This window comes from Athene noctua, chromosome 1 (assembly GCF_965140245.1).
Source record: "Athene noctua chromosome 1, bAthNoc1.hap1.1, whole genome shotgun sequence".
Classification (NCBI taxonomy): Eukaryota; Metazoa; Chordata; class Aves; order Strigiformes; family Strigidae; genus Athene; species Athene noctua.
In genome coordinates this window covers 198,711,233-198,724,723 of record NC_134037.1, presented here as the reverse complement: position 1 = coordinate 198,724,723, position 13,491 = coordinate 198,711,233, and the positions used below count along the sequence as shown (strand labels likewise).

Below are 13,491 nucleotides of genomic sequence, written 5' to 3'. Positions count from 1 at the left end.
TTAATGCACAAATGGTAGAACCTGAAGCACTCTGAAAACACCATCAACTATACCATTATAAAATGTACCTTCTAATCTAAGCATGAAAACAGTGGAAAGGTAGGGGAGATAAAACCGATCAGGAGATTAGAAAACAGGTTAAGTATCTTATACAAAATTTACACTTTGGATTCATTCAAATCATGCTCAATCACAAAAGCTTATCAGCAAGTAGGACCCTTAGAATTCACCATACTCCATTATCAGGGAAAAGCATTGACATTATATGGTACAGGTACCATGCAATACTAAACATCCTATTACCTGCTCTGCGGACATAGAAGAATGGTATAGTGTCCATTTAAGTAGTGAACAGAATTGGGAAAAGCAGCCAGTTCTGGAGGCCTGAGAAACAAGAGGTTTTATGTACGAAAGCCCCCCCCCGAGGTCCTCAGTAACTCCTAAAAGGAAAGCATATATGCCAGCAGAATATATTCCCGAGGAGGAAGGTGACTAGGAGAAGCGACCAGCAAATAAAGTCTTGTTTTCACTGAGGCACTCAGCATTGCAAACTCATCCCTCCAGATTCCTCAAGCTAGAATAGTTTTGGGTTTTCCATGGTCCAAAGGACAATTTTGTCTCTAATGTTCAGTGTAAATATTGACATTTATGAACAAATCATCACCTTGCAGAAATAGGGTAAAATGCTGAAAAACCCCAACCAGTACTAATGGCTGCACAGAGTGAGTTTTTAAAACAAAGCAGGGCTTAAGGTCTGTTTTTAATATAACAGCCTATTTAAGCAAGCCAAGCTGAAGGAGACCCAACAGCAGGCTCTGGAAGCACCAAGGACATGGCCTCCACAGCACACAACTGAGGCAAACCCCCCAAAAAGGGGAGATGGAGGCCAGCTCCTGGCGAGCACCAGGCTGAGGTCACCGGGCCTGGGTGTCAAAAGCACGAAGGCAGCAGGTTACGGTGCTGGGGTGGAGGAAACGTGGGTGGGAGCTGCCAGGGGTGGTGGGTGCTTTTGGGGGGGGAGCCCTGCTTTGGGCCCTGCTCGGCCTGGCGCCCGGCCCCACACCTGCCAGCGACGCCGGCCTCGGCCAGCGCTTGCTTATTAAAGCGACGATTCACGTCCCTTCCCCCGCCAACCAAAGGTACAATTTAAAAAGCCGGCTTCCTTGTGTTTTTAAAAGAAATAATAAAAATAAAAATAAATAAATAAAAAAGGACAGAAGACAAGCCTCATCATCAGGCCGCCCCCCGGCTGAGAAATCCCGCGGCGGCTTTTCCCCCTTCCCCGGCGCTTCCGCTATTTCTGGGCAGGGTGAAGCAACCCCGCTTCAGTCTCTCCCCGCCCGGGGGGGTGAAGGCTTCGGCTCCCGTCCCGTCCGTCCCGTCCCGCCGGGCGGCGGCGCGGCCCCGCAGGACCGGCAGCAGCGGGGTCCCCGCGCCACCACCATGGCCGGCCGCCGGCTGCTCCTCCTGCTCTGCGCGGCGCTGGCGGGCGAGCTCCGGGCTGAAGGAGGCGGTAAGGCGGCGCCTTTTTCCTCTGGGGAGCGTCCCCCTCCTCACAGCCTCTGGCGGGGGCTGCGCGGGGAGGGGGCGGCGGGGAGGGGGAGAGCCTCCCCGCCGAGGGAGGGGCCCTGCCGGCCCCTGCCTGCGCGGGCAGCTGCCGCCGTCGGGAGCAGGCACCCCGGGGGGCTCGTCTTCCCCGGGGGGGCTCGGTTTCCAAAAGGGCTGAGGGCTTGCCTGCGCCTGTGCCGCCCCCCGCCGAAAGACGGGGAGTCCCGTCTCGGGGGCAGGGAGCTGCCAAGAGGCGCCCCGGGGTGCTCGAGCCCCCGGGGTGCTGCGTCCCGCTGCGGTCCCCCGAGGCCTTTCCCAGGCTGCTGCGCCTTCCCTTCTTCCCCCTGTCAAATGGGGATGCTGCCCCCCGCGCCCTTTGCCGCGGGAGGACAGCTGCCCTCGCAGCCTGAGGAGCTCCTGCCGGCGAGGGGAAGCCTGGCCAAGGCTTGGTTGGGGTGCGCTTGGCCGAGGGGTGCTGGGGCACGGGGGGTCCACGTCCTGGACGCCCTCTGTTTGTTCCGCCAGGGTCAACACCAAAGTCCAGAGCAGCATCAGCAAGTGGCTTTTCAAAAGTTGTTAACTCTTCCTTCAGTGAGTCAGCCCACTTAAGGCTGTAAAATGAGGTCTTCCCATGTTTATGGAACATACCATAGTTGTCCAATGCATCCAGCTCCTTGGTGTCTCCAAAGAAGGAAGCATGACAGAAAGCTTGGGAAAGAGAATGGCCAGCCTCAGAAAACTAATCGTCTAGTTCAAGCTTATGAAAACATCCGCTTATGCGGGTGATGTGGAGGCAAAGGAATACAGAGGCGATAACCCCACCAGCTGTGTCCTGTTACTTTCCTGTCACCGCAGAGCGGGATTGGAGGGCAAATAAGATAGCGGGTGAATGAACTGACAGTTGCTGACCTACAGGTTACAAGCACTTTCTGTAAGCCTTCCTTGCAGGGAGCCTTTTCAGAATAAGCAGGGCTTCAAATTATGCATGGGCTCTGTGGGATTGCTTAATATAAATAGCACTAGCAGAATTTGGCTCCCTGTGGCTGATCCACCAGTTTTGGTGAAAGCAGAGTAAGTCCTCTTTGTGTTTGCTTAGAGGATATTAGGCTATATGATTACTATCAGCAAGTTTGTTTACTGCTGAATTGAGCTGCATGGGGAATGCTCCAGAAGGTACATGCAAGCTGCCCACTGAGTGTAAGCCATTGGCCTTGAAGTCGCATCTGTAGCACTGTCTTCCACAGTCCAGTCTGGGGTTGGAAAGCATTTTTTCTCTTTAAATTCCAGGTGTTTAGAACATGATTAAATGCCAGATTCCAAACTATGCAAACTTTCCTAGAATGTATGCTTTTTACAGGGTAATTGGCAATTCACTCCAGTGTTCTTTCTGTTCTTCCTGTCTGGTAGTGTGTGTACAAGTCACTGGAGAGTAACATTATTGTTGACACAGCCAAGTGGTTGAGCTGAGTTTAATGCCTCTGATCATTCAGTTTAAATCAACAGCTACCTGCATCTTAAACTTGAAGGCAGCAGGTCTTACACTTCCGTGATAGGTCTTAAAAATTAAAGCAGCCCAACAAACTGACCTCAGGCTGTACTTTCCTGCTAAAGCTGACATTCTTTTATTTCTGCTTTTTGTTGAGTCTTAGAATGTAGTTGCCTTAGCTCTACCTGCACACGTATCTGTAAGGCAGAAACATTTCTACAGGCAATTGGGAGGTATTGTTAAGAGAGAAGGAAGACCCCAGGGCAGTGCAGTGGGATTTGGGGTGGTGAAGGGCAGCAGAACTCAGGCATGCGCTTTTCCCATCTGTCAGTAGATACATTACTGTGTCTTGAGTTCGTGTGGAATTTAGTTTCTGCACAACAAGCCCCTGGGCAAGTGGTGGTATTGGCCTGTGGTCAGCTTTAAAACCAAATCAAGCAATGGAGTCTCCCTGGCCTTCAGAGAGAGTCAGTCTGTTCACGACTAGAGTCTTGAGCAGGAGCAACAGAAATATAAACCCTCAGCAGCAACCTGCATTATTTTCAAGACTAAAAACAGTAGGAGAGAATTTTGGGGGCCTACAGTTTGTCCTGGATTTGCTGATTCTTGGAGGCAGGCTTCTCTGAGATATTCTGAGATGTACCAGTCCATGTGAGGACTAACCTCACAAGTAATGTTGTGTACAGGTAGAGTGGTGAAAGGGTCTGTTTTGGTTTTGTTTCTACTTCACTTGCTTCTAATAACTCTTCACCACCACCACATGTTACCTGCCACCTATCATTTCCCTAATTGTCTAGTATTCATCAAGAAAGAAAATGCTGACAAGTTCTTGGAAAGAACAAAACGTGCTAACTCTTTTTGGGAGGAAATGAAGAAAGGGAATATTGAAAGAGAATGCAATGAGGAGCGCTGCTCGAAAGAAGAAGCAAGAGAAGCCTTTGAAGACCAGGAGAAAACTGTAAGGATGAACTAATATGAAACACAGGTCTATATATTTCATGTTTAAAAAATAGTATTAAGGTCTCACAAGTTACTCTTAGTCACTTAACACAAAATAAATAGTGGTTTTGACTGTGGTTGGAATTGCTAAGGCATAAACATAGTAACAGTCTTAACTGAGTTCTTGCAAGGCCAGCCCACGTTAAAACTTCCATTCATTTACCTGTTTTGATCTGTTTAATTGCCATTATGAGGTATTTGACCTTTAAATGCTTTGATACTACCTGTGTTGGAAATATGTTCACCCTATCTGGGTGGCATAGCTGAGCATCATGACTATAGTCAAGAGTTCTTAAGTGGAGAGACAGTTGAGAAGGCGAATGCTGACATGGAACTTCATGGGAGAGTGTTGCCAAACTTACCTCAAGCAACATTGCACTGCTTATCATTTTGTGGCTCTCTTTTTCAGTATCTGAGTTGACAGAATCTATACTGTAGACAGTTCTTAATGTTGCCTTAATTGCCCACATGGAATGAAGTTTGTATGTGTGACTTGTGTCACCTGCCCTACCCTGAAGACTGCTTAACTTCAGACAGAAATGCATTTTGTTCCCAAGCTCAAGGGAGAGTTAAAGAGATGGGACAGCTATGGGGGCTGGAGTCAGTAGAAAAGGTGATACTTGAAAACTTCAAGTGACTTGGTGGTGGAAGGGAATTGGGAACATCATCTGTAGCTATGTGGCTGTTAAGAACAGCCCTAAAGCTGGAGTTAAGGCCAGATTCATTTCACTTTAGTGTTACTTGATGGCCATTGGAGTGGCCCTGAGATGACCGCATGAGGAGTCATGGGTGCATCACCAGGGTAATTCAGAGCATAAGAGTTGGCTGATCTCCAGCAGAACCAGCATAGCCTGTTCTGTCTGGTGACCAGATGTCACTGGGAAGGACTGACTTGGACAGACAGCATACCTGGAGTCCTCAGTGCAAAGGGAGAGAAGAACACAAACCAGACAAAATATTTTTAAACCTCAGGATTTCTAAAGTCCTGACTGATGGGACAGGGGGGATGGAGACTGAGAATTTGGCATTACAGGAATGTAAGTCAATTCAGTCAAAACTGATGGAAAGATACAGTTATGCAAGAAATCAAGTGCCTTATGCTGAGTGAGTCACACTGGGAAATCTCTAAGGAGTTTTTGAAAATGCATGAGACTTGTTTCTGTAGAGCTGGGCACTATAGATGGATCATATGGTTCTAATTTATTAAATGGTAATAGCAGGCTGCAAGGCACTGTATGTGCCTGTAACTTAAATATTTAACAATTGTTAGCTGCAAATATTGTCTGTATGAAAGCCCTAATATTTTTTCTGAAGAATTCAGTAATTCTCATCTAACTCTTTCTGTCTCCGTTTATCCCCCTTTTCCCACACCGACCTGTAGGAGGAATTCTGGAACATCTATGTAGGTAAGAAACACTCTGCATTTGTTTAGAGAATTAAGTTTCCTTACTGCTAGGTTGAAAAGGATGCACCTCTGAAGGAACCACTTCCTGCTACCTTTCTTCCTCTCTTCTCACCATGGAACACCCTCACTTTGTGTTTCCTCTGAAGAAGGAATCTGATTTACTGCCTTGCTGTTGCTTGAGCCCAGTCACTTCATTTGAAGGCAAGGTTCAGCTGCTTCCAATTGCTGGGATGATCTTTGTCCTCTCAAAAAAAAGAATAGTGGCCCTCTGCATGCAAAGGCCAGTGAGAAGCAGAAACTGGACGTGTGACTTGCAGGTCTTTTGCCCTTCAGAGGGGCAGCCCCGGATGGGGGAATTCAAGATGCAAAGAGTCATAGATGAGGGTGGCATTTAAATGATGCAGCTAAAGCAAAGTTACTAAACTGTATTGCAGAGTCGCTTGCCAGTTTCATGTCACCCTCCATCCAGAATGTTATTGATTCCTGTATTACAGAGCATTTTGTGGGATGTGTTTTCTACAGGACTGTTTGGCCTTCAATGAAGACATGCCAGTAGATTAGCAGATACTACCTACCAGTCTTTTCTGTTTTTTCCTAAAGGTTTGAGTTGTATTTATTAGGGTTCTAATGATTGTAATCACTATGCAGGGACAGATTTTTAATGTATTAATGTCTGGTAATGGGTTCTTCTGAAAGTGTGTGTCCGGCTTGCATGTTAGGAGGTGTACCTCAAAAATGTTGGCCAAAGACAGCTCAGCTTTGTCTTTTGGAATCTGCAGAAAATTGAAGTCAGTTGCCAGGAAGAAGATGCAGACTTTCACAATCCTCTAAGCAGGGGATGAATTCTGCAACATATAGGCTGAAATTTCAAGCAAAGCCTGCGTCAGTGTTGCAGTGAACAGTGGAAAATTTCAAACCATTTTCTCACGAGCATACAAGCAGCAGAACATCAGTGCCAGTGCTCTTAGCGGAAATACCAATTTCATACATTTTAAACCACAGTCCACGAATGCTTTATTGGTGTTCAGAAGTACTGAAAACCACAAGCCAAGTTACTAGAACAATTCATTCTCACTTCCTTTTTTAGTAGAGGATTGTCACTGCTTTTGTGCAATACTGATATAAAACTCATTACCACAGTAGCAACTACAGTGTAGGAAAAAAATAAACAAGTATGGTTTCTAACAGTAGGATGCTGCTTAGCTAAGACCATTACAGAATGGAGCTCTCTGGCACTGCAGAGGAGACAGAAACCAGGAGCTGTGCTGCAGGCCTCGAGTCTGCCTTTCTTTTGGTAAGTGGTGGTCTCGCCTTCCCTCTGTTGAGGATGGACATCTGTCTTCAACACCTCTGTGGTGGACCACACAGACGCAGCGTTTGGAGTGCTGTTGGTTTTGGCCACGTGCACGTACAGAAGGGATGTTGAGGTGTGGGGGCAGTACACAAAGACCAGCAGATGTTCCCTGTGGCAGATAAAACTGCAGCAGATGAGGTCACAGGCCAGAGCCACCATGCAGGTGGCAAGCTGGATCATTAGGATGAGCAGCTTCTTGCATCTTGTCTTCTCTGTGAGCATTGCTGTTCTTCCAGCTGCTCCAAACCGGGGCAGAACAGGTGGTAAAACACAGGCATTTGAAGAGTGTGTTATCTAAAGCAACAAATTATTAAGCAAGTGTCACTTCTCTGGATATCCAGCTTTTCTTATTAAACAGTGCAGAAGAGCCCAGCAGGAACCCTGTGATGGAAACACGTTATTTGTTACAGCAGGTCACTAAATGAGAGAGACCATGACAGTGAGCATCAGTACAGGAGTGAGATGCCTTTGAGGGGATGGGAGAAAGGCCTGCTATGTGGAATATGTCTCCAAACACAGTGCAGCCTCACCGTCCTACATGTAACTGAGTTTATGAGATACGTGTGCCCATGGCCCTGGGATCAGGTCAGCCAGTTGTGTCCAGGTTACAGAAAGGAAGGAAGGCTGCACAACTACCTTTCGAATGTGTGAGATCCCAGCGTAGATGTGGAGAGTGTGAGGTAAGAGCTAATTTTTTGAAGCTCAGGCTTATACTTCAAGAGATGCAATGGGAATATTTTGGTACTCTAAGCAGCACAAACCAGGAATGTGGCCTGCACACATGAATTTAGCAGGGCTTTGTAAGGCTTTTGTTTGTTTGTTTTACCTTCTGATTAATATGCTGGTGTCTTTTGCTTTAAATGAACAGCACTGCAGGCAAAAGACATGAACAAGGGATGAGATGACCTCTAAAGAAATAAAAGTTGAGTTGTCATTATTTTGCAGAAATTGTAATGAAATGCAGGAGGTTAATACCTTTACACAGTGGTTGCAATGTAGAAATGTCCTGTCTATTTTTATAGCCTTCACTGTAAATTATATATACTCTGACCATGATGTATTTATTAGTTTATCTTCCTACATATAAAGGCTTGTGTATGCACTGTCATATAGTAGCCACCAAAAACAGATTGCAGAACTGAGGATATGTGTGTGAATCATTGCTGGTTTGCAATGATTGCATTTATACTCTTTGTTCCATCTGGAATGTGGCAACTTGCAGGACAGACATTTTGAAAGGAAGGATGAAAGATTGCTTATTAACACTAACAGTCTTTCAGAGTTCACTGAAAATGCTTACACTCTTACAATTTATTTTTGTGTGTTTGTTTCTGTAGATGGGAACCAGTGCAGTTCAAATCCTTGTCACTATGGTGGACATTGTAAAGATGGAATTGGTTCCTACACTTGCTCATGCTTGGATGGTTACCAAGGCAAGAACTGTGAATTTGGTAGGTTTCTGCTTTAGAGAACTGTGACAGTGAATTTCCCAGGGAGCTGAAACATAGAGGGTTAACTCTTTCTTAACCAGCATTATTTGCTTCTTGGAAAAATACATAGAATAAGATGGCAGTCAACAGTGAGCTGGAGGACTGTGCCAGAAACATGAAGCCTTGCTGGCTCTACAGCTGCATAGAATTAGTGAATGCTCTGAAATTACACTTGCCCCAAAGAGACCCCTCTTTACATGTGCTTGAATCCCCAAAACATGATGATAAAAACTAAGCAGTATAGGACTTTTATGACTGATAGAAAAGAGCCTTTATTCCAAGCTCAGAAGTACAGCCTCTCTGCTATGCTCTTAGCCGTAAAAACCAAAGAAAGCAGATTTCAGTAGACAATTCAGAGACTTTTTCAACATTGCAAGGAATCATTTTTTGCATATAAAACCTTCCCGAGTCTCACTTCTGTGGCATACAGCTACTACCCTAATGATGTCACTGGGTCATGTATTGGTAGGCCAGAATTAGGAGTGCAGGGTGTGGAACTGAACTTCAGACACAGGACTGAGGAGAGTCATGGGGAGTTGAGTTTTTTAAGGCAGGAGGGAGGAATTGCGTGAGGGTGTACCAGTATCTGGATTACTCTATTAGTGGTTTATTCAGTTCCACTGTCATTTTGTCTCTGCTTTTTTAAGCTCACCATGACACAGCCACTGGGACCACTTGGGCTTGCCAAGTATGTTTCATGCGGTAGATGTGACTGCTTTGTAAGACATAAGCTAATGTTAGCCACTCATGTTATTACTAAGAAGTGCTTCAGGTGTTTTACAGATGGAGATACAGATCTTGTTTAAATAGTACAGTTTAATTTGGTGAACTTCGAGATCTTCTGTGAAGTCACTGTTTATTTACAGTTTTTCTCCAAATATCTTTATAGTCATACCAAAGTACTGCAAAATAAACAATGGTGACTGTGAGCAGTTCTGCAGCATCAAGAAAAGTGTACAGAAGGATGTTTTGTGTTCCTGTGCACAAGGGTATGTTCTAGCAGAGGATGGCAAACGCTGTGTTTCATCAGGTATGAAGCCATGTAATAAACTGGTAGCAATGGTGGTGAGACTTGTTTCACAGTTAAAGAATGTCTTTTGAACCATCAGATTCTACATGACATAGATTTAACACTGAGGTCAGCTGATTTGTATTTTCAAAGCCTTCCATGAGGGAGGTGATGTAATGGACTTGTCAAAATCTAGCTGATCTGGAATCCTTTGCAAGATGCCTCTCACAGAATTACCTGAGTAAACTCTGCTGTTAACAGGAGAAGAGTGATTGCAGTTATATCTCATTTACTTAAACACTTATATTCCATATAAAATAGCAGCTTGCAAAAACTTTTCTACTTCAGTTTTCAGTTAATCTAATCAAATAGTAACCGATCACATTAAATAATTGCAATTAATGCTATTTACATTTGTAGATTTTTGTTGTATTTCAACAAACCTGGGGAGAGGGATAAGTCAACAATATACTCATGATGTCAGTTTTTATATAGTTTATAACTAATAATAAATTGCTGTTATGAGCCATATTATTCCTAAAATAAAACACTTCACTCAGTTTCCTAATTAAGATGGTTTTAGTAAGAGCAAGTACATGAATATAGCAATGTGAAGAATTGATGTTTTAAATACTTTGAAACAGTCCAGAGACTGAACCTCTGGACAAGTTTTAGGACTACAAAATGTTTTTTATTTTCCAAACCATCTGGTCTTCCTTTGTTGCATCTGCCAAATTTTTGCTAGTGTTTTCAAAAATTGTGAGACGGTGTTGCCAAGGAGTTTCTTCTTGTGTTGGTGTTTCTGTCCATCTCCAATTCTAATGTTCTTGTCTTTACAGTAAAGTATCCTTGTGGAAAAGTTTATGTGAAAAGAAAAAAAAGGTCAGTTTTTTTACCCATTGATAATGGCAATGTAACTAGTGATCAAGATGGCCCTCCCACAAATGAAACAACTTTGGAGGAGGACGTCATTATTACCACAGAAAGCCCAACCATCCGTCCTGGCAATGGAACAAGTGGCAAGACTCCGTATGTCAATACCAGGATAGTAGGTGGTGATGAGTGTCGTCTTGGTGAATGTCCATGGCAGGTAAATCTGGTATTTGTGCTCTGCATGTAAGCAGAACACGTTTCTGAGGGGAAGTGTGCAATTGTTCATTTAACCTGTCTGCCTTCTGGATGTTACCCATGTGGTATGCTGTTTGTAGCTGGAGGCAGCTGAATCGTGTGAACCAAGGCACTTAGATGTGCTGTTCTGCAAACTGCGGCCTTAAAATGTCAAAATGAAAGGCTTTGTGCAATTTTAGATGGTGTTGCTTAACTTGTCACTAGAGAGGGCTTTTGCGTCATGCTGGCCTACCAGTGTCACTTTTGCAGGTTATGTTCCAGTTCTGCTAGTATATCTGAGACCTTATCAGGTAAAGCATGCGTGTGCTTCACAAATACATCTTCATATCTAAGTTTTTCTATTGAGTTTGGACCAGCCAAAATGAGTTTCTGTATTCAGAACACTAAGGGCGGGGTGAACAGAACTTGGACAGGAATTCTTTGGGGTGGTAAATCCAAGGAATTGAAGTGATTTGGGGGCAGCACTCTCCCTGCTCAATCAGTGTCTTGTTCCTAAAAGACATTACTGAGCACTGTGAGTGAGGTGACATGGAAGCCAAACGTGTACATCAGGTAAATGCAGTTGACTCTGTAGCAGTACATGCCAGTCTGTAGCATATGCATGTGTGTGTCCAATACTAGGAGACACCTGCAGAGTAGTACATGTTGTAGTAATAAGCATATATATAGTGTGCAGAGAAATCAATTACCTATTTATAGCTCATTGAAGTTAAACTGCTCTCATTAATTCTGCACTGACCTGCTCTCTTTTGCAGGCTGTTTTGTTAAACGAGGAAGGGGAAGAGTTTTGCGGTGGAACTATTTTGAATGAAATTTTTGTACTTACTGCAGCTCATTGCATGAACCAATCTAAAGAAATCAAAGTTGTTGTTGGTAAGTGGTTACTGCTGTGATGTTTCAGCATGTGTTGCAAGCTAATGCTCTCTGCTTTAAATCTTCTGTGAGATGTATTCATGTAACTTTGTTATGGTTTGTTACTTTTTTGCTGTTGTTTTGCTTCTTATGATTTCTTGTAATTGTGGGAAACCTGCTTTGTAACAACAGGGGCATCTGATGTGGAAGGTGATAATGGTGCTTCCCCTTCTTTGCAGCTAGTTGGAAGTAATTAAGAACAAATGTTCTAGAAGTGTTGGCTAGCATTGTGTTCATCAGAGCAGTGCTTTTTCAGAAAGCTTATCATTCCTGACACATCTGAAGTGTATGGATTTGTTTCTGCAGGAACACTCAGGAAAGCTATTGCACATTGACTAGAGGAAGAAGAAACGAACTCAAATTATAACTGCTTCACTTCTAAGATATGATACTAGATCAACACAACTTTATATTTGTACTGTTTTAGTCTTGACCCAGACCAGTTTCTCTTCCCTGACAGAAGCCAGGCTCAAGCTCCTGTGAGAGTTTCCACCCAAAGGTGCATTAGTTTAGCTGAATAAGTTTATGCCTTTATGTAAACAAAAATCTCCATAGACAGAAGCTCGAAACCGAAACTGATCCAGGTGTTGCTAATAAATACTGCAATTTACGGCTTGTATGGTATAAAGGCTTAGGCAAAGTGTTAGGAATGGGTATACTACTCTCCTCCTTTATTGAGCTTGTTCTTAATTTCTTATACTATCTCCATATTAATGATCTTTTTAATAATCTTGTACAGGTGAAGTGGACAGAGAAAAGAAAGAACAGTCTGAAACGATGCATACTGTGGACAAAATACTTGTTCACTCCAAATACATTGCCGAGACTTATGATAATGACATAGCCTTAATAAAGCTGAAGGAACCGATAACATTTTCGGAGTACGTTATTGCAGCATGCCTCCCTGAAGCAGACTTTGCTAATGAAGTTCTGATGAACCAGAAATCTGGGATGGTTAGTGGCTTTGGGCGTGAATTTGAAGGTGGACGACTATCCAAAAAACTGAAAGTGCTTGAAGTCCCCTATGTTGATAGGAACACTTGCAAGCAATCCACTAACTTTGCAATAACAGAAAACATGTTCTGTGCTGGTTATGAAACAGAGCAAAAAGATGCTTGTCAAGGAGACAGTGGAGGTCCCCATGTAACCAGATATAAGGATACTTATTTTGTTACTGGAATTGTTAGCTGGGGAGAAGGATGTGCAAAGAAAGGCAAATATGGTGTCTATACCAAACTGTCCAGGTTCTTACGCTGGGTAAGAATGGTCATGAGAAAAAATTTGTAGTGGTGTCACTCTTGATCCTTCAGTTAGCTAACAAGGTGCAGTTTCTGTGATGGAAGCTATTATTTTATTTTCAGCCACATCTGCTAAACTTGTTTGGAGAGCTGATTCCTTAAAGTTATGGTGCTGCTTCTTTTTGGTTTATTCCTGGCTTTAAGCACATATATGTGGACTGTTGGTATTGTTTTGAATTTGTACAATGAGGGGCTTTCCCCCAACAAAATGGCTGCTCGGTGGGGTCTTATGTTTGCTTGTTTGGTTATTTTTATATTGCCATTTTGGTTCCTGTCTGTTTGTGCTTCCACCAGAGGCTCCTAGACATCAGCCTCCACCAATCGTGATGGAAGTGGGAAGAATGGGACTTCAGTTAATCCTCATATTGCAGCCAGCTGGCTCAGTAGGGAATTTGTAACTACTAGAGCCGTTTAGCATCTACCTGTAGATGTATTTAGAAAATTAAGGAAGCAGGGAAGCTTGCTTGCTAAAAGTTGAGACACAAGTTGAGTATTCGACATGTGTTAACCACATGTTCCACAAAATTGCCTGCTTAGGTCACAGCAGCTAATTAAAATGGGGTTTAGCTTTATGTGGATTGTACTTCACTTTAATTTTAACACTTCTGTTCTGCTCATCAAAAAAAGAGTGCATGTTCACTGTTTTCTGTATCATGTTCTGGATTGTGTACGGCTGAGGATCAGAAAGCTCCTTGCATGTGTACTTGTTCTAGGTGTTTCTGTAAGGTGCAATATTGATGTACACCAGCATTTAAAATAAAACATTCTTTCTTTTTTGTTCTTTTTTTTTTTTTTTTTAATTCCTTCCAGTCAGTTTACAAGTATTATATGAAGACAGAGTCTCACTTGAGAGTGAATGTCC

The 13,491-nt window shown here is 43.5% G+C and overlaps 1 protein-coding gene across 1 annotated transcript; it reads left to right on the top strand.

The window, feature by feature from the left end:
• Window positions 1–1,128: 1,128 nt before the first annotated feature.
• F10 (coagulation factor X) lies at window positions 1,129–13,491 on the top strand. The gene is made up of 8 exons (XM_074930635.1): window positions 1,129–1,513; window positions 3,832–3,992; window positions 5,415–5,439; window positions 8,130–8,243; window positions 9,172–9,312; window positions 10,131–10,381; window positions 11,175–11,292; window positions 12,071–13,491. Exons 1-8 carry the CDS (start codon window positions 1,444–1,446, stop codon window positions 12,616–12,618), a joined length of 1,428 nt encoding a protein of 475 aa, XP_074786736.1. The 5' UTR covers window positions 1,129–1,443; the 3' UTR covers window positions 12,619–13,491.

What these genes read in the sequence shown, in the direction of transcription:
- F10 (XM_074930635.1), top strand. Translation starts at nt 1,444, where the DNA reads ATGGCCGGCCGCCGGCTGCTCCTCCTGCTCTGCGCGGCGCTGGCGGGC. An exon ending in ATTCTGGAACATCTATGTAG is followed by an intron (nt 5,440 to 8,129) that starts GTAAGAAACACT and finishes TTGTTTCTGTAG; the next exon opens with ATGGGAACCAGTGCAGTTCA. An exon ending in AGAAATCAAAGTTGTTGTTG is followed by an intron (nt 11,293 to 12,070) that starts GTAAGTGGTTAC and finishes AATCTTGTACAG; the next exon opens with GTGAAGTGGACAGAGAAAAG.